The sequence below is a fragment of the Balaenoptera borealis genome (genome assembly GCF_965194805.1).
Source record: "Balaenoptera borealis genome assembly, chromosome: 5".
NCBI lineage: Eukaryota > Metazoa > Chordata > Mammalia > Artiodactyla > Balaenopteridae > Balaenoptera > Balaenoptera borealis.
The window spans coordinates 84,253,461-84,273,434 of record NC_138862.1 but is presented as its reverse complement, the minus strand read 5'-3'; the positions used below and the strand labels follow the sequence as shown (position 1 = coordinate 84,273,434).

At 44.1% G+C, this 19,974-nt stretch overlaps 1 protein-coding gene across 4 annotated transcripts in view; it reads right to left on the bottom strand.

Annotated features, from left to right (window-relative positions):
* Positions 1 to 19,973, bottom strand: part of LAMP3 (lysosomal associated membrane protein 3) — a 42,454-nt gene extending 22,481 nt beyond the window's left edge. For 3 of the 4 annotated variants that reach the window (XM_082394154.1, XM_082394152.1, XM_082394153.1), the window contains exons 1-3: positions 11,574 to 19,973; positions 4,131 to 4,861; positions 3,122 to 3,250 (exon numbers count right to left, since the gene is read on the bottom strand). In XM_082394154.1, coding sequence (XP_082250280.1) covers positions 3,122 to 3,250; positions 4,131 to 4,861; positions 11,574 to 11,622 — 909 coding nt within the window. In that variant the 5' untranslated portion in view covers positions 11,623 to 19,973. Of the gene's footprint in view, positions 1 to 3,121; positions 3,251 to 4,130; positions 4,862 to 6,932; positions 7,014 to 11,573 lie in introns of all 4 variants that reach the window. The other variant, XM_082394155.1, reaches the window with a different exon arrangement.
* Position 19,974: the final 1 nt, after the last annotated feature.

The following is a 19,974-nucleotide window of genomic DNA, read 5'->3' as shown; positions in this document are numbered from 1 at the left end:
GCTCTCTTTTTTCTCTAGAGCACTGGTTCTCAACTGAGGGTGATTTTGCCCCTCAGGGGACATTTAGCAATGTCTGGAGACATTTTGGGTTGTCACAGCTGAGGTTGGGTGTTGCTACTGGCATCTAGTAGGCAGCAGCCAGGGATGTTGCTCAACGTCCCACAAGGCTCAGGAGAGTCCCTGCTGCAAAGACTTATCTGTTTAAATCCAAGTGTTAATACTGTTGCTGTTGAGAAGCACTGGCGTAGAAGGTAGCAACATGTGAAAAGTGGTTGACTGAATTGTTGAGCCCACTTCTCTTGTGGAATAATCTAGACATCTTTCCTGCCTAAATGCATTTCACATAGTTCCCCTGTTAGGGCAGAAGGCACAGTGCCGGGATCCACAGGCCAAAGCGGGCCTACAGCTGTGTTTTGTTTTGTTTGACCAATGGAGTGTTCAAATGTCTAAAAAATGTGTTGCCAACACTAAAAAGTCATGTGCTTTCAGAAAAAGATTGGGATTTCTACCTTCTCTTGAACAATAAGGGTTGACAAACACTGGTCTCTTATTACCACCTGATAGAGGTGATGTGTAAATATTTAATGGGCACAGTAGGGCAGTGGCCATGCAGGAAACCCCACCGTCCAGAATGAACACCTACCATAAAGGACAGTGACAGTCCCCAGGGCTAGATGCCAGCCCCGCCACCAACCCCGCCAGCTGGAGCTGAGGAGCGGCTGGTGGGGAGGACGGGCACTCCCAACCCCTCCCTCTTGTCCCCTCACTACTGAGGCTGCCGCTTGTCATCTCACACTTACTCTAACATTTTTCTTATGCAGATTTAATGGGGAAATAAAGTCTTCCCCAAAGGTGTCAAAATAAAAAATAAGGGCTGCCCATTTCAAGGAAAAAGACACTTTTACTTTTTCACTACTTCACTCATTAAGTTCTATGCTTAGCCCCTGTAATCTTTGGATTTGTGGCCCACCGCTCTGGCTTAAACAACTTCTCTTTTAAAATGCATAAATTCCCCAGAAGGGCTAAGGCTGGTGGGAACTTTTACTTTCTATGAGCCTTTTTGCTTTCTCTTGGGGCATAGCTAAGGTTGCCTGCTCCGGGTTTTGGTGCTGGCAGTGGAATGAATAAGGTGAGTTTGGCTGGTGAGACTCAGGCAAAGCAGCTGTGGCAACACCTGGGGCCGTGGACTGAGAGCGGCTCACCTTGCTCCTTCCCGAAGGTGTTGGGGGCAGGGAGCCCTGCTGGTCCTTCCAGCTCTACTGGACACTCATTTCCTGTCCACGCTCTGGAGGCACAGAGGATTTCCAGAACTGCTGGGATTCGGCACTTGGGTGGAGCTTGGTCAAATAGAGCCCAGCCTGAAGGCATCGTTCCCAGAGACAGAGGAAAGGAGCAAAGAAAGACATCGAAAGGTGCCAAGACACTCCTGCCTGCAGTTCTGCCTGCGGTCTGGCAGCAGTGGCCACTGTGTGCCCCACACAGACACTGGAGGTTCCTGACACCTTTCTGTAGGCAATTATTCACAGGGGCAGTGGGCTGGGTGGGATCAAGCCCTAAACGAAAGCATAAATGCTTATGCCTATCCTCTGCCATTTTGCCAAAGTGACTTTCAAAAAATCCCTGACACCTTTTAGGATTAACTTCAGTTGCGCAGGAATAGAGCATTTATTCTGCCCTGAATGTTCTTCTGGTGAAGGACTATGCTTGTTTCCATTTGGTACTGAAAGGAAACCACCAAATTCTCAGGGGCATCTCTACCTTAAGGAGAAAAGTATCATGAGGAGGATAAAGCCTACGAGACCAGGAAGCTCAGCTCAGTGTTCTGTGACGACCTAGATGGGATGGGATGGGGGTGGGAGGGAGGTCCAAGAGGGAGGGGATATAGGTATACATATAGCTGATTCACTTCACTGTACAGCAGAAACTAGCACAACATTGTAAAGCAATTATACTCCAGTTTAAAAAAAAAAAAAAAGCTTATGAGACCAAGTCAATAACATTAACAATAACAATAATAATAACTCCATGCAATAAAGACCATTGCATGTACCACGCACTGTGCTAGACGGTTTACGTATACCACTAAGTAGCTATAACTAGTTCCTTTTTATAGATGAGGAAACATGCCCCAACTAGTCCAAGGTCATGCAGCTAGTAAGTATTATGGCTGGGAGTCAATCTTGATTTGTCTGATCCCAAAGTCTGTGTTCACTGCTCTCCAAGATCTGCTAACCAAGACCCTCTAACTTCAGGGGTCACGTTAGACAGGTAAGAAGGAGGCCCACACCGAGTCCCAGCTACAAGGGTCCTCTTGGCTTATTTGAAAGACACTTTGGGCCAAGCAGGGGCAAGTCTCTCCTTTGAGAGGGGGTTGACCATCACTGTGTTCCCAAGACATTTGTCCATTTCAGTCACTGTAATCACAGCTACTGGCTATTGAGCATCCACTTTCCATGTATTGAACAAAGCTCTTTACGGGAGTGATCTTTCATTCTTTTCCCCATTTTTAAAATGATAAACAAACAAATAAACAAACCTCAAACAGATTAAGTTGCCTGCCTGATGTCAAAAGGAGAACAAGTGACAGAGTCAAATTTGTAGCCAAGACTGATCTCAAGACCATGCTTTTCCACTCTCTTCAGTTGTCTACCCCCTTCCAGCATATGGCCTGGAAAACCCAGCCCCTGGTTAGTCCCTGAATTTTGCCTTCTGTGGTTGGAAAGAACCTGTTGTGACATTTGACTTTGGTCTCAGAGTAATCCTGTTTCTTTTTGCCCACTGGGTATTTCTATGGGTCTGTTCATCCGTACAGCTTCCTCCTTGGGGTGGTTTGCAAATGGCACTTTGGCCAGGTTCCCCAAGGCCACATCTCTCCCAAGAGGCATCAAAGCCCTTCTTGGGCTGCACAGAGGAGGCTGAAGAGGGAAGAAAGCAAACAGAAGATGTCGACACTTGCCTCCTCTCCATCTCTATGACCCTCATTCTTATCAGAGAATATCTCGAAAGGCTCTGAGGTCTGTTTCCCCTGGAACTTAAAGTGTGGGATTGCACCACCGGGCCCCAGGGTGAGGGACAGGGAAAGCGATGCTAGAGCAGGTTAGTGTAAGGAGTTCAGCCTCACCTTGGTAAATGTCAGATTCACAAATCCGCCCTGGAAATTCAAGAGGAGGTTGGATTTTCGGAAGCCACAGTTCCCAGAGGATTGGGTTGCATTGGGGTCGATGCTGAAGTATTTCTGAGGTGAAAAAACCTAAACCAAATAAAATAGATTGGCTCAGTGGAATGTAGAAGAAAACTCTAGCCGGGAGACCAGAAGCACAGGCTGGTAATTGAGCCTGAAACTCCAGGCTAGTGGGCGCTCACTGGAGAATTTCAAAGTCCCTGGAAGACACCTCTCATTTCCAAACTGTTATGTTTAAAAGATTTTTTTAAAAGAAGGAGTGCTCTCACAGAGAGGAGTTCCTTGATAGATAATTCATGGCAGGTATATTCTTGAAAAACCATGTAGAATTTAATTTTTGCTCAAGCAAACATGTTGGGCGCTACAGGAAAGGTTTTGCTATCTAATGTACTTCTGTTTCAAATAAAAACCGAACGTGGAAATTTTACTTGAAATCATAAAAACTGTGCAAAAAAAGGAAGAATTTTTATAGTGATTCTTTCAGCAAATCAAATAATCTAAGCCCCACTCCCACCCCCTCCAATCTTCTCATTAACCTGGATTTTTCATATTAATGTCACAGCTGGCTGGAACCACGAAGACCGTCTAATGCAAACCTCTCATTTCACAGGAAATTTGCTGAGGCTTGGAAGTCATCCAGAGGAGCAGGGCCAGGCTGGGGTCAACGCTGGCCACACCCAACACCCTGCCCATGGCGGCTAAAAGTGGAGGGTGTGCATATTTAAAATTTTGGTGTGTGCCTTTCTTCATTCATACAGTTGCTATCAGTGTCTATTTCTGTATGTGTCCTGAAACAGATCCACCTCATAACGGAGCACCTTGGAGAAAGAGGAGCCCGCAGATACCTACTTCATTCCAAGATACAGAATGCAGGGGCACGTTCATTTTCAGCAAGGCACTCCCCACTCAAACTTTTTGAAGCAGTGCTATAGTCCTGTGCCGGACTTACCGACTCCGTGTCTTGAACCGTCAGCTCTATCCCCATCTCTGCTTTGATACAGAGCTTGCTTCCATTCAGAACTTGATACATTCCAGTCTTGGCTGACGATGGCTGGGGTGCGAGGGTGGGCCTGGGAGCTACGGTGGCAGGCGAGGCTGTTTGGGTTGTGTTGGTGGGCCCTGGGGTGTGGGGGGGTTGAGTAGGCTTCCGACTGGCTGTGCTATTGTGTGGTGAGGTGGACAAAGGTGCTGGCAGGGTGGTCTGGTTACGGAGTTGGGTGGTCTTCCCAGTTGTGTGGCCAACAGTCGATGGCCTGGCTCCAGTTCTGTGGGCTGGCGGGGTGACGGTGGGTGGTGGTGGGCTGGGACTGGTGCTGGGGCTGATCGTAGCCTCAGTGACTGGAGCAGCCGTGTGTGACTTGTTGGGTGTGGCCAGGGCTGTGACTAGGGTGTGGGCTGTCGGGCTGGTGGAGGGGGTGCTGTCTGTAGTTACCAGGGAAGCTGTCGCTAGAATCTTTATGGTTGTGTGTGTGGTTAGGGTCTCAGAGGTGGATGTTGTGACAGCTATCTGAGAGGTGACATGTCCATCTGTTGACCTTGCTGCTAAAGTTTTCTGAGGCACACGGTTCGTTGGCTGCAGGAGAGAAGGTTTGGCTGTGGCCTGTACTGTTGCAGGTGGAGAATAGCCTGTGATTTCTGGAAACGCTTTTGCTCTCATATTACTGCCATAATGCAAAATCACTGCAAATTAGGAAACAAAAATGTTAATACACCAACCAATGGCTCACATGAGTGAAGCCCTCCCCCACTCCCACTTTAAGGTTTCTTCATTAAAAATTAACATGTGTTTTTCAGATTTTGGGGAAATTTACAAGGAACTAACAGTGAAGTGAAGGTCACTCAAAATTCTACCACAAGGCCACAATTTTAACGTTTTGGTTGCGCCCATGTTTTTACAGGGTTGTGAGCATACTGGAGATGTTCTTCCCCTTTCTCTGTGTGGGGTGTCGTACTATCACCCCAGCGAGCGTGCTCAGCTAGATATCTAAGTGCCAATGCCTCTTCATTTTCCATCTTCAAATGTGAATCCGGACAGTTCCTGGGTAGAGTGTGCTCCTGGGTAGGGTGCTGCTGTGACGACCTGACAGAGCTGGGGCAGCATGAATAACAGTAATAAAGATTTACACAGCTTGTATAGTTTTCAGAGAATCATATAATCCCAGGTTCGAAAGGGACCTTAAAGATTATCTAGTACAAACCCTAATCTGATGTATGAATTGTACTGTTGGATATTTGCCATGTGTTCCGCCAATCTATGCATAATTACCTCCAATGACAAGAGATTCAGTTCACTTCCATTTTTTATTTCACTATCAGTTTTATTTTTTTTTCTTTTAATAAATTTATTTATTTATGGCTGCGTTGGGTCTTCGTTGCTGCGCGCGGGCTTTCTCTAGTTGCGGCGAGCGGGGGCTACTCTTCCTTGCGGTGCGCGGGCTTCTCATTGCCGTGGCTTCTCTTGTTGTGGAGCACGGGCTCTAGGCGCTTGGGCTTCAGTAGTTGTGGTGTATGGGCTCAGTATTGTGGCTCACGGGCTCTAGAGCACAGGCTCAGTAGTTGTGGCTCGTGGGCTCTACAGCACAGGCTCAGTAGTTGTGGCACACGGGCTTAGTTGCTCCGTGGCACGTGGGATCTTCCTGGACCAGGGCTCGAACCCGTGTCCCCTGCATTGTTAGGTGGATTCTTAACCACTGAGCCACCAGGGAAGCCCGCCATCAGTTTTCAAAATGTAGCCCAGTTTCTGTCATTCCCTTACTTAACCTTTAGAGTGGCGCAGACTTTTCCAACTAAGAAATTAAATTAATCCATAAGTGCTCTGATATATCTGGTGTGCCATCCTTCATGGTTTGGCTTAAATGTCAGCTTCTCAAAGAGTCTTCCCCATCCTCCCCACATAAAACAGCTCCCCATCCTCACAATTCTCCATCACAGTATTATATTCATTGCCTTCACTGAACTAATCACAGCTTGTAATTATATAAGGGGATGGTATTCAAATATTTAACAATAAGCCTGTCCAGACAGTGTGTACCAGCAGAATATCAGCCCTGATTATATGTTTATTTATTAATTGTGCCTCTCTCCCACTAGATGAAAAGCAACCTCAAGGTGGGAACTGTGGGTAATTTTTTTCACCACCAGTGCGTGCACATAGACGGTTTTCAGTGGATACGGAATGAATGAATAAATAACTGAATGTGTACATGGTGGTTATAGCATTGTAGACCTCCTAGGATTATTAACAGGCTCAAACAAGGTGGTTTGAGTGAAAGCCTTCCTGGAATATTAAGCATACCTAGAGTGTGTATTATTGTCATAGGTTCTCTCCTGGGCTATCCCTTCAGGGCCGAAGGCCTCTGAATCTTTTTCAACCAGAATAGTTCTATCCTTGTCTCCTTCCAAGCACAGAGCAAGCCAGAAAGTAGACAACTGCAGATGATGTCCCTTGGGAGCTTATGATGAGGTACACTGAGAGATGGCGCTGTCTCTTCAATGCTATGGTTTCACTATGTTTACGCCTTGTATTTTCACTCATTGGAGCTGTTACTGCCCGGTGCTGGGCAGTGACTTGGAAAAACACAGGGAAAAGGGAAAGAAGATCACTCTATGCTGGTGTTTATAGAGTCCTGAATTTCATATCTAATTAAAGTCATCCGTAAACACCTTTACTATCTCTCCCTTTTCATCCAATACATTTCTAGGTGGGTACTTTCCCCATAGCAACAAAAATTCCAAGTTACTGAACACTTACTACATGGCAGGCCTCAGGTCAAGGGTCTTCTTTCACCAGCTCTTCTCAAAAACCCTCTGATGGGTACTAATCTTTATCTGTCTTTCAGATGAGGAAACTCAGGTTTAGAAAATTCTATTAACTTGACCATAATCACACAACTAGTAAATTTTGAAGCTGAAACTCAAGCCCCTGTCTGAACCAAAGTCTGCCCTTGGATCTGGGGATGGGTGGAGGTGGTGCATGTCACTGGGAAGAATGGTAAGAGAAGAGACAAAAGCAGAGGAGAGGAGAGTAGGGTGCCCCTCCAGTGACCCCAGTTCACTAAACCCTCATAATGGTGGTCCTCAGTGAGTCTTTCAAAGGTCCACATGCTAAAAGAGTGATTATTTTCCAGAAGAAAAGGCTAACTTTAAGCCCAGTAGTAACACTTATAAATTATTTCTGCACAGCTGGTTTGCAAAATGGGAAGGACAAAAGTATCAGTTCAAAATGCCTTTGATAACCTTTAAAGAAGACATTATTAATGACATTAAGTTACGTGAGGCTATTACTAAAGAGTCTTTTCTTGTATCTAAAATGTTTATTTGGACAATTGAAATGTATGATATTTGAGAGTTGCAGATTTTATGGGCTACAGATTTACTTTACAAATCTTTGTAAAATCATACATGGAGTCTTCATGCCCATACTGTAGAGCTTGGAGCAAGATTTTCCCTTTCAAGATTGTTATGAAGGTTGACAGTTGTTGCAGATTTACTTGCATAATTCATTTGGGCTGAACAGCAAGAACCCAACGGGAACCCAGTTAGGGTCATAGTATTACTATGAAGAAATAGAATTCACTCCCAGTTGTGGTATCTAGGAATATCTTGTAGTAAAAAGCAAAGATTGCTGCAGAGAACTCTGGGAGACTGGGAACCACCTGACTTTTGCTCTCCTGGAAGATTAGGTCCTTGATAAAATCCCACTGTGTACAGCTTATGCTTATGAACTAAAGCAAATCTTCTCAAGCGAGTAGAATTTCCTCAACTGAGTAGCACACCCTTTCAAAGGGGGAGCCTTCCCCATAATGCAATTAGAACTCCTCTCTCAGCAGTGATGAATGAACTCAAGTAAGGGAAAAAAACACATTGGCCATTCATGAATGCACAGCACCCCAAACAGGACAAGAAGACTCATGGTACACTGTCAAGTGTGCTTGGTATATAGGAAGTCTTTGTGAGGTGCCTGGAGGTGATGGTGTCTCCATATGGTATGTGACCTTGTGGTGGACAGGAGCCTGGGCTGGTAGGTGGCAGGACCAAAAGTGACTGAAAGTAACAGAGTGTGTTACAATTAAACAAGTCTGGGAAATATTGTTCTAATATTCTTCTCCTTCTCCACTCTGGTCCCTCCCCTCCTCTCCTCATCTCCCCGTAGGAGTGTGGGGTATAAAAGATGGGCAGGCAATTAGATGGGAATTTGACAGAAGTAGCTATGCTGTGCATTGAAATACAACCCAGAAAGTTCATGTGTTTGTTAGGTACTCAATGGAAATAATACTCTGAAAAATACTCTGTTTTACAAAATCTATGTTTATGACCACACATATATGACCAATCTTGGTCAAAATTGGGTCATAGTTTTTAAATGGGATCTTTGACCTAGAGGTTTAGTCAAGTTCACTGGTCTGTCTGAAACCCACAAAGAGGGCAGTGGGCAGAAGCAAGGGCAGGGCATAGCTCAGACTCTCTCAGTTCTCCTTCCACTCAAAAGAACACAGCCTGAAGTCCACACACTGATTTGCCAAGCTCCCACTCCAAGAGACTCAGCAAATGAGTACCCCAGAGCCTTAACCCCTTGTTTGTATTCCTCTAGATGGTGAACTGCAGGAAGGGGCGTGAGAAGGTTTTGGTTTCCCTACAACTTGCAGGAGGAGCTGAGAGATAACCCATCGGCCAGGCCCTGGGAAAGCCAGTGACCACACAAGGACTGCTTCTTTAGGTATTTCCCAGACAGTCGGGCCTTCCCAGAGAGCCTTAGTTTGGTTTCCCCACCACACCCAATTCAACAGATACAGAGGCGCCTCCTCTGAGCCAAGCTCCAGGCCCGGCACTGGAGGTAGGTCTTTGTTCTCAGGGGCGCAAAGCCTTGTGAGGCAGACACAGAAATGGACTACACTCCTCAGTGTGACAGGTGTTATTATTGAAGCAGGCCCCGAATGCTATGGGGTGGGGTGGGGAATCCATCACAAGGAGAAATTCTTCAGGCAGACAGGAAAGTAGATGGCATCCCACAGGCAGGAGAAAGAGTATGTGTAAAGGCCTGGGGCTTCAGAACCTGGCATGTCTCTTCAGAACAGCAAGGAGTCAGCATTATGGGAGCTTGGGAGGGTGTGAGGAGGGGTCAGGGGAGGGCCAGCAGGGAGCAGACCTGGCAGGTCTCAGAGGCTACCTTTTGCAAAGCTCTAAGGAGCACAGCTGAGGAGTAAATGGAGTGCTGTGGCCATGTCCAGGGGCAGGGAGTCGAGCTTAACTCCTGAGCACTTTCTCTGGCACCTCCCCGGGCAGCAGAGGTAGCCCTAGCTGGATGCGGCAGGAAGACGGTTTCTGGATGTGTGGGGCAGCAGGGGTGGGCCCTTGACAAGATTCTGCTCACAGTTTCACAGTTTAATCTTAGGCCTTTTAGCAGAGAGATGTAAATCCTGCCTCTGTCAGTTTTCTGTGGGACTTGAGGCTCAAAGAAAACCCTTGAGCAGAAGGGGCTCTAGCCCTGTGTCAGAGACTGCTGGCTGACTATGCCAAAATCCAGTCTCTCCTTTTTCCTTAGTAACCGAACCATGAGTTTAAGCTGAGCACTTGCTGTGTGGAATAAAGCCCCCCAACTCTAAGCCTCCTTTCCAGATGGGTAGGAATGTGTGACTGAGTTCAAGCCAAAGCAATAAAAGTGGTAGGGTATGTGGGCCTCTGGGAAGGCTGCTTGAAGGGAGCTCAGTCACCTAGGGGGCCTCTCTATTGCCTTCCTGTTTCCTCCTTTAATCAGCCTGCAATGTGTATGTGATGGCTGGAGCTCCAGCAGACATCTAGAACCATGAGGAGACCTTGCAGGTGGAAGTCACACATTGGATGGTGGGTCCACAAGAATGAGTCCTCACACAGACCTGGTCTGAATTCCTCTGGACTTGTTTTCACTTGAGAGAGAAACAAATACTTACCTTGTTTAATTCACTATTTGGCGCTTGTCTCTTATGTGCAGCTGAACCTAAACTTAACTGATACAAACTTAAATCTCATTTTATGGGGTTCGAATTTGAGATCAGGAAGCAAAGTGACTGGATAAAGATTACATAGTTAGCTTACCTAAAATCTATGTCTCTCCAAGCAAAATGTCGAATGGTTTTCGCTCACATGCAATTCAACAAGTATTTCTTGAACATACGCATGCAGAAGTGTAGTGCAGAAGTGCAGAGCATGGACCCTGAAGCTGAACTTCCTGGGTGCAAATCTCAGGGCTGCCATTTGTTAGCTGAGCACCCATGTTCACCTCTAAGAATGTACAGCTCGGAGACGAAAGGGCAACGTGGGCATTTCCTTTCCACCTGCCTGTGCATTTATCACATGTTCATTGCCTTCCTGAATCCACCAGTCGTCTGCCAGCCATCGAATTGGTGCCCACAGACAGGTCACTGAGGGTTACTGCTACACTGAGATCTTCTGCTTTTTTATTGGCTTGCTCTGCTAAATATAATGATTACTTTTCATTTTGCCTCCAAAAGAATGTGAAACTCTAATTCTAAAAGTGTGGCACAAAGAAAAACAGCCTGGATTAGGGTAGCTGGCCTGAACTTCCACCCAACTTTCATGACAATTCATGTTACACTCAACTGCAGCTGTGTCTCCCATTTGAGCGTGTTAGTGAGGCCACGTGGACAGAGCTAGTTCCCTCACATGTTCAAGTCAGTGGTAGTAGAAGAAATTGTGAATCAACCAGCAAACTTGATAAAGCACATAAGAGGACTCAATGTCCTAGGGAGAAAATGTTCTTGGTGAAAGCAGGGGGCACAGACATAAAAGAATCATTAAAATCTCAGCTTCCCAGACAGTCTCTTTGATCTGACCTATACTGGTAATGAAACAAGAAATCTTTGATGCCCTGGCTTACATCTTTCTGAGATGGCACAGTTTGTCAGACCACATCTCGTTCATCTTCACAACTCACTGTTACATAATATACACATAGCGCTCCATTTAAGAAAAGCAGAAAAAGCAAGGCATGATATGATTTCCCCAGGCTCTTGGCAAGAGCCCCATTTCTAAGCCCTGGCTCAGTTCTCCATCTCTTAAATCGAAGAGATTTCTACAAACTCTCCCTAATCAGGTGCCTAGAGACCATTTGGGAACCGGGGGCAGTGTCACTGTCTTCCAGGGTTGACACCTACTCTGCCTGACTCATGGAAAACAAGTCCAAACTGTGAAAGCCTCTGGAAAAAAAAATGAAGGTGTGCTCCACACGTAAGGTAATAAAGAGGCATTCCCAAGTCAAATACCCACAGTAGCTGAAGCCACTACAGCTATCTCCAGTCTGTCCTGTCCCACCTTGGTCACTGGCACTAGAATGCATTTACATTTAATAGGACTGGATGCAGCAGGGTCACCATGGAAAGCCATGTGTGTCACTCACCGGCCAGGGACACGAAGAGCACCACCACTGCAGAGAGCTGCCAGGACATGACTGGAGAGCCAGGGAGTACCACTGCCTCGCCAAGGGGCTGCTAGGCTCAGCGCTCAGCACGGCTGGGTCTTCCGAATGGTGCAAGGCTAATTCCAGGGCAGGCTCTGGCAACAAAGTAGACACCTCCTTCTGCCCCTTATTCACTGGTGGCAGAGAAAACAAAGTCACTTGCGTTATGAGAAGTAACTGAAAGGCCCTCCCAAGTGGTGCGCTGAGGCTGAGCGGGGAGGGAAACCATAAGTGGCCCTTGTGTGAAGGCAGGCACTTTCATTTCTGCCTTTAGTGTTTGTGAGCGACGGGATGGGGGATGGGGCATGTCCCCCAGCCAAGGTGAAGGGCATCTGAGATCATTTTCCACAAGAGGTGGTGGATCTGTGGCAGTGCCTGCTTCCTTCTCTCATAAGTTGGGTCTCCATTTTTCTCTAAGACCTTGAGTACATTTCTGTAAACCCAGAGACCCTTCTCAGCCAGGAGAAAACCAGTCCCTCAGTCCTGAGGGTGAGCAGGAGTCAAAACTCCGTGGGTAGAGTGCTGTCTGTCTCTGTGTGTTTTCACAAGAAGTCTGAGGCAGCCCTGTTCTCTGCTCAAAGCAGCCTTACCTGGGAACCTCACATTGTGGGGAGGGGGGGGCATGTGAGCTTAGGAATCAGGGAGATCTGGGTTTGAATTTGGCCCTGCCAACTCACCGGCTGTATGACCCTGGGTAACCTCTCTGAGCCTCTGTTTCTTCTGTTGTATAACAGGGATAATAATGACTACTCCCAGATGGTTTTCCTGGAACACAAATAATATTGAATATCTTCAAAAGGTAACCTTTTCATGTCTTATCTCCTTCCTCTACTAATTAGACAAAACAATGGTGGTCTCTCTCCCAGAGCTGTGAGTCCCCGTGAGGAACACACATATAGGCAGTTTATGAGGATACCCTCCTGATTACTAGGTTTAGGGCTTTCAGTTTAGTCTCAGACAATTTCCTGAAAAACAACTTTGGCAACTTTTTTATCTTACTATGTTGCTCTAATCAAGCAAATTTACCAAAGCAAGGGGTGTGTTTCCACATTGAATTTTTATGGTGGAAGGTGAAGATTAATTTGTGTCAGTTGACCTAATTTCAGCTACTCGCTATATAGAATTCTGGACTTTGAGTCACTTTATTCAACAGACAATAATTAAGCAGATACTCTGTGCCAGACACTCTTCTTATTCCATTTAAGCCCCACAGCCACTCTATGTGGGCACTATAGTATTATTGTTGTCCCATTTCACAGATGGGGAAACTGAGCACAGAGAGGTCAAGTGACTTGCCCAGAATCACTTAGATAATAAATGAAGAAGCTGGGCTATGAATACAGTCTGGCTTGAAAGTCTAGGATTTTAAGCACTATGCTGTACTACCGCTGAAGAGGTGCTCTGGACTAGAATATAATATATGCTTTCAAGTTGCTTACTGCCTAGTTGAGAAACAACATTTATTGATATAAATAGCTAGAGAGTGACCAATTGTTTGCTACTTAGAAACACACTAGATGAGGAAAGGAATAGTCAGAGATGACTTTATAGGGGTTGAACCTTGGAGAGACTGAAGGTCATAGAGGATCTGGGTACTTGGAGAATAGCAATAATAATAATAATAATAATAGCAGTAATAATGGTTTCCATATAAGGAATCCCTATTATGTGCCTGACACTGTGTAATGCATATGGCACCTCTACAGGGTAGATTTTTTAAATCCCCACTTTACTGATGTGGAAAATGAACCACCCAGCATCACATAACAGGCTAAAATTTGCATCATGGCTTGTCTGGCCCTGAAGCCTGTGCCCTTTCTGCTGGCCACAGGAGCAAAATCTCTTGAGTGGTGATAAGCCTGACTGGACGGGCCTGGGGAGTTATTTTCTTAGTGGTTGCCCTGAAGATTACTGTACATCTCAGCCTATAGCAATCTAGTTTGGATTAATACTATCTTAACTTCAATAGTATATAAAAACTTTGCTTCTATCTATTTCCATTGTCTCCCCTTCCTTTTATTGCCATATAAATTACATCTTTATTCATTGTATATCCACCATCATGGGTTTATAATGATTGCTTTATGAAGTTATCTTTTATATCAGATAAGAGAAAAAGGAGTTACAAACAATGCTATAGAGGAAATGTTTGTGTTCCCTCAAAATTCATATACAGAAGCTCTAATGTGGTGGTATTTGAAAGTGGAGACTTTGGGAGGTAATTAGATTATGAGGGTGGAGCCCTCATGATGGGATTAGTGTCCTTATAGGAAGGGGAAGAGAGCTAGTTCTCTCTCTGCTCTCCACCACATAAAGATATAGCAAGAAAGCAGCTGTCTACAAGCCAGGAAACTGGCCCTCACCAGAATGCCACCATGCTGGCACCCTGATCTCAGACTTCCCAGTCTCCAAACTTGTGAGAAATAAATCTGTTGTTTAAGTTATTCAGTCTATGGTAATTTGTTACAGTAGCCAGAGCTGACTATGACAAACAAAAAAAATATATTTATAATATCTGCTATATTTACCTATGTAGTTACATTTATTGGTGCTCTTTATTTCTTCATGTGGATTTGAGTTACTGTCTAGTAACTTTTCATTTCTGAAGGACTCCTTTTAGCATTTCTTGTAGGGAAGGTTTTTTAGTGACAAATTATCTCAGTTCTTGTTTATCTGGAATGTCTTAATTTCTCCTTCAGTTTTGAAGGACAGTTTTGTGGATATAGAATTCTTAATTGACAGTCTTTTTCCTTTCAGCACTTTAATATATCATCTCATTGCCTTCTGGCCTTGATGGTTTCTGATGAGAAATCTCTTATTGAGAATTCCATATGATTTGAGATGTGGATTAGCTCATTGCTGAAAAAATTATCCTTTCTTCACTCTGTTGCTTTTGTACCTTTGTTGAATATCAGTTGTCCACATGTATATGGGTCTATACTGTTCCACTGATATAATTTTCTATCTTTATGTCAAGATCAAATTGCCTTGATTGCTGTAACTTTACAATAAACCTTGAAATCAGGTATTATTAGCCCTCCAACTTTGTTCTTCAACATTCTTTAGCTTCTCCCTTTCCATTCCCTAATTCCCTCTCTTATGCTTTAAATTAACCAATAAAGAGTGAACCTGTGAAACCCTAAACACCTCACCCTTGGGCCCTAACAAAGGCAGAGCCCCAGGTTTGTGCTCTCTGTCTCTCTCAACCTGTGACCTTGCTTCATGACCCTTGAGTGTGCTGTGTACCCGCCAGGACCTATGAGTAGTAAATCTTGTTCCTCAAAGCTCCCTGATGGTTTCTGGCTGAAGTGTGTACTGCAACCATTATAAGAACCACACGGACTAGTCCAGCCACAACACTGGCCCCACAAGCTTGGGTGAGTGCCTCAGGTGTTCCTAGTTCCTAGGCAAGAGCATCACCATCAACAGGATGGGACCAAACAGCAGGGGGGAACACAATTCAGCCCATAACAGTGGTCTGTCTTGTTAAATGTTCCATGTGAACTTCAGAAGAATGTGTGTATTCTTTTGTTGTTGGATTCAGTGTTCTATAAATGTTATTAGGTTAAATTGGTTGACAGTGTTGTTCAAGTATTCTATATTCTTACTGATTTTTTCTTTATTGTTTTATCAATTCTTACAAGAGAAGAGTTGAAATATCAGATTAAATTGTAGATTTGTTTATTTCTCTTTGCAGTTCTGTTTTTGCTTTGTGTATTCCAAAGCTCTGTTATTGATGTGTAAACATTTAGGATTGGTATGTCCTCTTGATGGATTAACCGCTTTATTATTTTTAATATACATTTTTTAAATATTTATTTATTTATTTATTTATTTAATTTATGGCTGTGTTGGGTCTTCGTTTCTGTGCGAGCACTTTCTCTAGTTGTGGCAAGCGGGGGCCACTCTTCATCGCGGTGCACGGGCCTCTCACTATCGCGGCCTCTCTTGTTGCAGAGCACAGGCTCCAGACACGCAGGCTCAGTAATTGTGGCTCACGGGCCCAGCTGCTCCGCGGCATGTGGGATCTTCCCAGACCAGGGCTCGAACCCATGTCCCCTGCATTGGCAGGCAGATTCTCAACCACTGCACCACCAGGGAAACCCCGCTTTATTATTTTTAAATGATCTTGATTTTTGGTCAGATTCTTTGTCCTGAGACCCACTTTGTTTTTATATTAACATTGTCATTCTGGCTTTCTTTTAATGAGTGTTATTAGTTTGGGATATCTTTTTCCATCCTTTTACTTTTAATCTATTTGTGTCTTTATACTGTCAGATAAAATGAGGCATATTAAAAACTTTTTAAGTTCATTTGAGCAAAACTCAATTCAGATCGGGCAGGGCCAAACCAGAAGTAGTTGGGAGAGCTCCGCTGACAAAAGCTAGGGGAAAGACTTTTCTAGAGAAGAGGCACAAGCAAAGCAAGGAAATTATTTGATTTGTTATAGCTTAAGTGCTTGCATTATTTGAGAGAGCCAAGCTGGCTGTTTGTGATTGGTTGTCCTTAGGTTTCAGTTTCTTAACCTTGAGGCATTTCCGGTGTAGGTTTTGGTTTGCTTACATAGGCTACTAAGGCATTAAAGCCACCTCAGTCTAAAGGCCTCCTTGTTTAACAATATTTAAGGTGGGTTTCTTGTAGGTCACAAGGGAAGTCTTTTTTCTTCTTCTTTTATTTTTAAAATATCCAATTTGATAACAACCCCCTTTTAATAGGGGTGTTCAAATCATGATTATTGATATGGTTACATTTATATCTACCATCTTGGCAACTGTTTTCTATTTTTCCTACCTGTTCGTGGTCTCATTTCTCCTCTTTCTCCACCCACTCTTGGATTAGCTGTTTTTTTATATTCCATTTTATCTCATCTGTTGGCTTATTAGTTATAACTCTGTCATTTTATTTTAGGGTTTGCTTTAGAGTTTATGGTATATATCTTTACGGTATCACAGTGTACCTTCAGATGATCTTAATACCACTTCACATAGAAGAATCTTACTACAGTGTACTTCAGTTTTTTCCCTCTTGGCCTCTGTTCTCTTGTCATACGTTTTAATTCTGTATATGTTATAAACTCCACAACATATTCTTGTTCTTTTTTTATTTAAATAGTCAATTATCTTTTAAGGAGACATAAATAATGAGGGGAAAAAGCTTCAATACTTACTTATGTGATTACCATTTCCTGCAGTCTTCACTCCTTTGTGTAGATCCTTGAGTTTGTTGTTGCTACAGTTAGCCTAAGTACACCATGCACTTCAGATTCCTCAAGTGTTACCTGTGTTTAAGGTATGGCATTGTTTGACCAAATGTTTTTCTCAATGTGTGCTGCACCCTCAGCTTTAGGTCTTCCCTGGTATGTGTCAGAGTCTCTCCATGCCCTTGTAGCTCTCCCAGCAGACTCCACTGTTACTTGATAGTCAGTGCTTGTTAGCCTGGGGCTGGGGACTGAGCTGTGAGGTGCTCTGTTCTAAGTCTCAGGCAGGCAGGCACTCTGTCCCTGGGTCTTGAGGGGGTGTGACCTTCAAAGTGTTTCTATCCCTCCCCCAGCAGGAGTTTTGGGCACAGCACATATTTCCACCTCTCTCCCAGGATCAGAGGTTTGGTTTTTATTCCATTATTTTTCCCCAACTGCAGTTGGATTTACCAGCCCTGTAAGGGTGTGTTTATTGCCTGTTCTTGGGCAGCTGGTTCTACTTTTGTTCTGTCAGAAATATGGGGCAATAGGATCCAAGCCTTGTCTCATGTCTTTCCTGCAGCAACTGATATTCCCCTTCCCCAGGCTATGCCCTCAAGGATGCTTTCTCAGGACTTCTACTAATCTTTTTTGTGAGTGCCCAGTGAGACCACTGGAGGAGAAAAGTCTGCACGTGGATGCAAATATTCATTATGTCTGTGGTCCCTGGGTTTCTATTTTCTCTTGCAAGCCTACACTGGGCCACTAACAAATTTAGCAGAACTCTCTTTGCCAGCATATAGCAGTGCCTGCTCCAGGTAGGCAAGTGCTTGGAGTTCCATCTCTCTTTGTAGGTGCCTCTCTTTCCTTGGTCTTCAGGCTATATGGGTGCTGGGTGAACTCAGCTCTCTCATGGGTCCACAAAAAGTTGTGGATTTGCATATTTTCCAGATTATCTGATCTTGCAAGTGTGGGGATAGTGCTCTTTCTAGCTTTCTACATCTCAAGAAGATTTTTAATAGCTGCATAGAGTTCCATTGTATGTCAGTACAATATTTTATCAATCAGCTTTTTATATTTAATATATTTGTTATCTGTTGTTAACAAAACTTAGGTGCTTAAAACAGCAAACATTTATTATCTCATGGCCCTCTGGTAGTAAATTCAAGAGTGGTTTCGCTGGGTTCTTCTCGCTCCAGGTCTCTCATGAAGTTTCAGCCAAGACATCAGCTGGAGCTGAAGCCATCTGAAGGCTTGACTAGGGCTGGAGAGTCTACCCCCCAGGGGCTCACACACATGGCTGTTGGCAGGAGGCTTCAGTTCCTGCCACGCAGGTCTCTCCTTTGGGCTGCTTCAGTGTCCTCTCAATATGGCAGCTGGCTTCTACAGTGAGTAACCCAAGAGGGAGAATGAGGAAAAAACTAAAATGCTTTTTATAACCTAGTCCTGAAAGTCAATGAGCATCATTTCCACCACATTCTATTTCCTGAGTCATTAGTACAGCCCACACTTAAAGAGAAGGTAATTTGACTCCACTCTTTGAAGGAAGGAGTCTCAATCTGGGGATACATTTTTACACAACCACAGACATTTAGGTTGTTTCCAATTTCTCACTACATGTTTTCCTGTTAAAAGTGATCCTAAAATGAACATCTGTACATATAATTCTTTGCTCATTTGTATGAGTTGATCATTAAAATAAATTCCTAGAAGTGGAACTGTTGGATCAAATCATATACTTATTTTAAACTTTAAAAGCTGTTACAAATTCTCTTCTAAAATGATAGTACTAATTTACACTCTTACCAACAGTGTATGAGAGTGCTGGTTTTCCTATAGCTTCTCCAACACTGGGTATTATCAAAGTTTTAAATGTTGGACAGTCTGATAATGAAAAATGATATATCATTGTTTGGCCTCTTTTCATATATTTACTGGATTTTGAATTTTTTCCCTATGTATTCATGTCCTTTGCCCATTTCTTTTTCCATTGTTATTGATTTGTAAACACTCTTTGTACACCAAGGAAATTAGTCTTGTGTCATATGTTTTGAAAATGTATTTACCTTTTGAGTTTTAATTTTTCCTATTTTCTACATATAAGTTTTTGCCTCTTACATAGCTTAATTTGTCAAGATTTTCCTTTGTAGCTTCTGGTTTTAGTTTTTGCCTGGAAAGACTTTATCCTATTCAAGATTCTTTTTAAAATGTTGTGACTTTCATGATTCCTTTTCTTTCTTTTTTTTTTTTTTTTGGCTGTGTTGGGTCTTCGTTTCTGTGCGAGGGCTTTCTCTAGTTGTGGCAAGCGGGGGCCACTGTTCATCGTGGTGCGCGGGCCTCTCACTATCATGGCCTCTCTTGTTGTGGAGCACAGGCTCCAGACGCGCAGGCTCAGTAGTTGTGGCTCACGGGCCTAGTTGCTCTGTGGCATGTGGGATCTTCCCAGACCAGGGCTCGAACCCGTGTCCCCTGCATTGGCAGGCAGATTCTCAACCACTGCGCCACCAGGGAAGCCCCCATGATTTCTTTAAGTCACACACTTGAACAATAGAGAAACAAAGCAGGACCCTGTGGGAAGGGAGCAATGCAGAGACAAAGGAGGAGCAGTCAAGAAACAATAGTGCAGCCCTGGGGCAGGTCCTGGTTCCACCTCAAGGGATACACATAACAATATCTTTAAGCTCTTTACAGAATTAAAACGTCCAACAAATGGAAGATGTTAGCATTCTTCATTCCAGATTAAAGGAACCACAGAAGCTCATCAGGAGACCAACTGAGGCCAGATTAAAGGAGTGCAGGCCCTGCACACACCCTAATCCTTATCAGCAACTCTGGCCTTGAACCATTGCTATAAAACTGCTCACCAAATCCCTTTGGGATGAGGACACACTGTTTTTGAGAGGCACAAGCCCACTGTGCCCCCTTTGCCTGGCAAAGCAATAAAGTTATTCTTTCTACTTCACCCAAAATTCTGTCTCTGAGATTCGATTTGGCACCAGTGCACAGAGGCCGAGGTTTTGGCATTGATATGAATGATTTTAAGGGCTGAGGTAAACTTACTATTATTTTTTCCATATTGCTATCCAGTGGTCCAAACACCACTTTTACAAAACATTTATCTTTTTGGTTCAGAACTAATTTGAAATGCCTTTTTTATAAATTCTG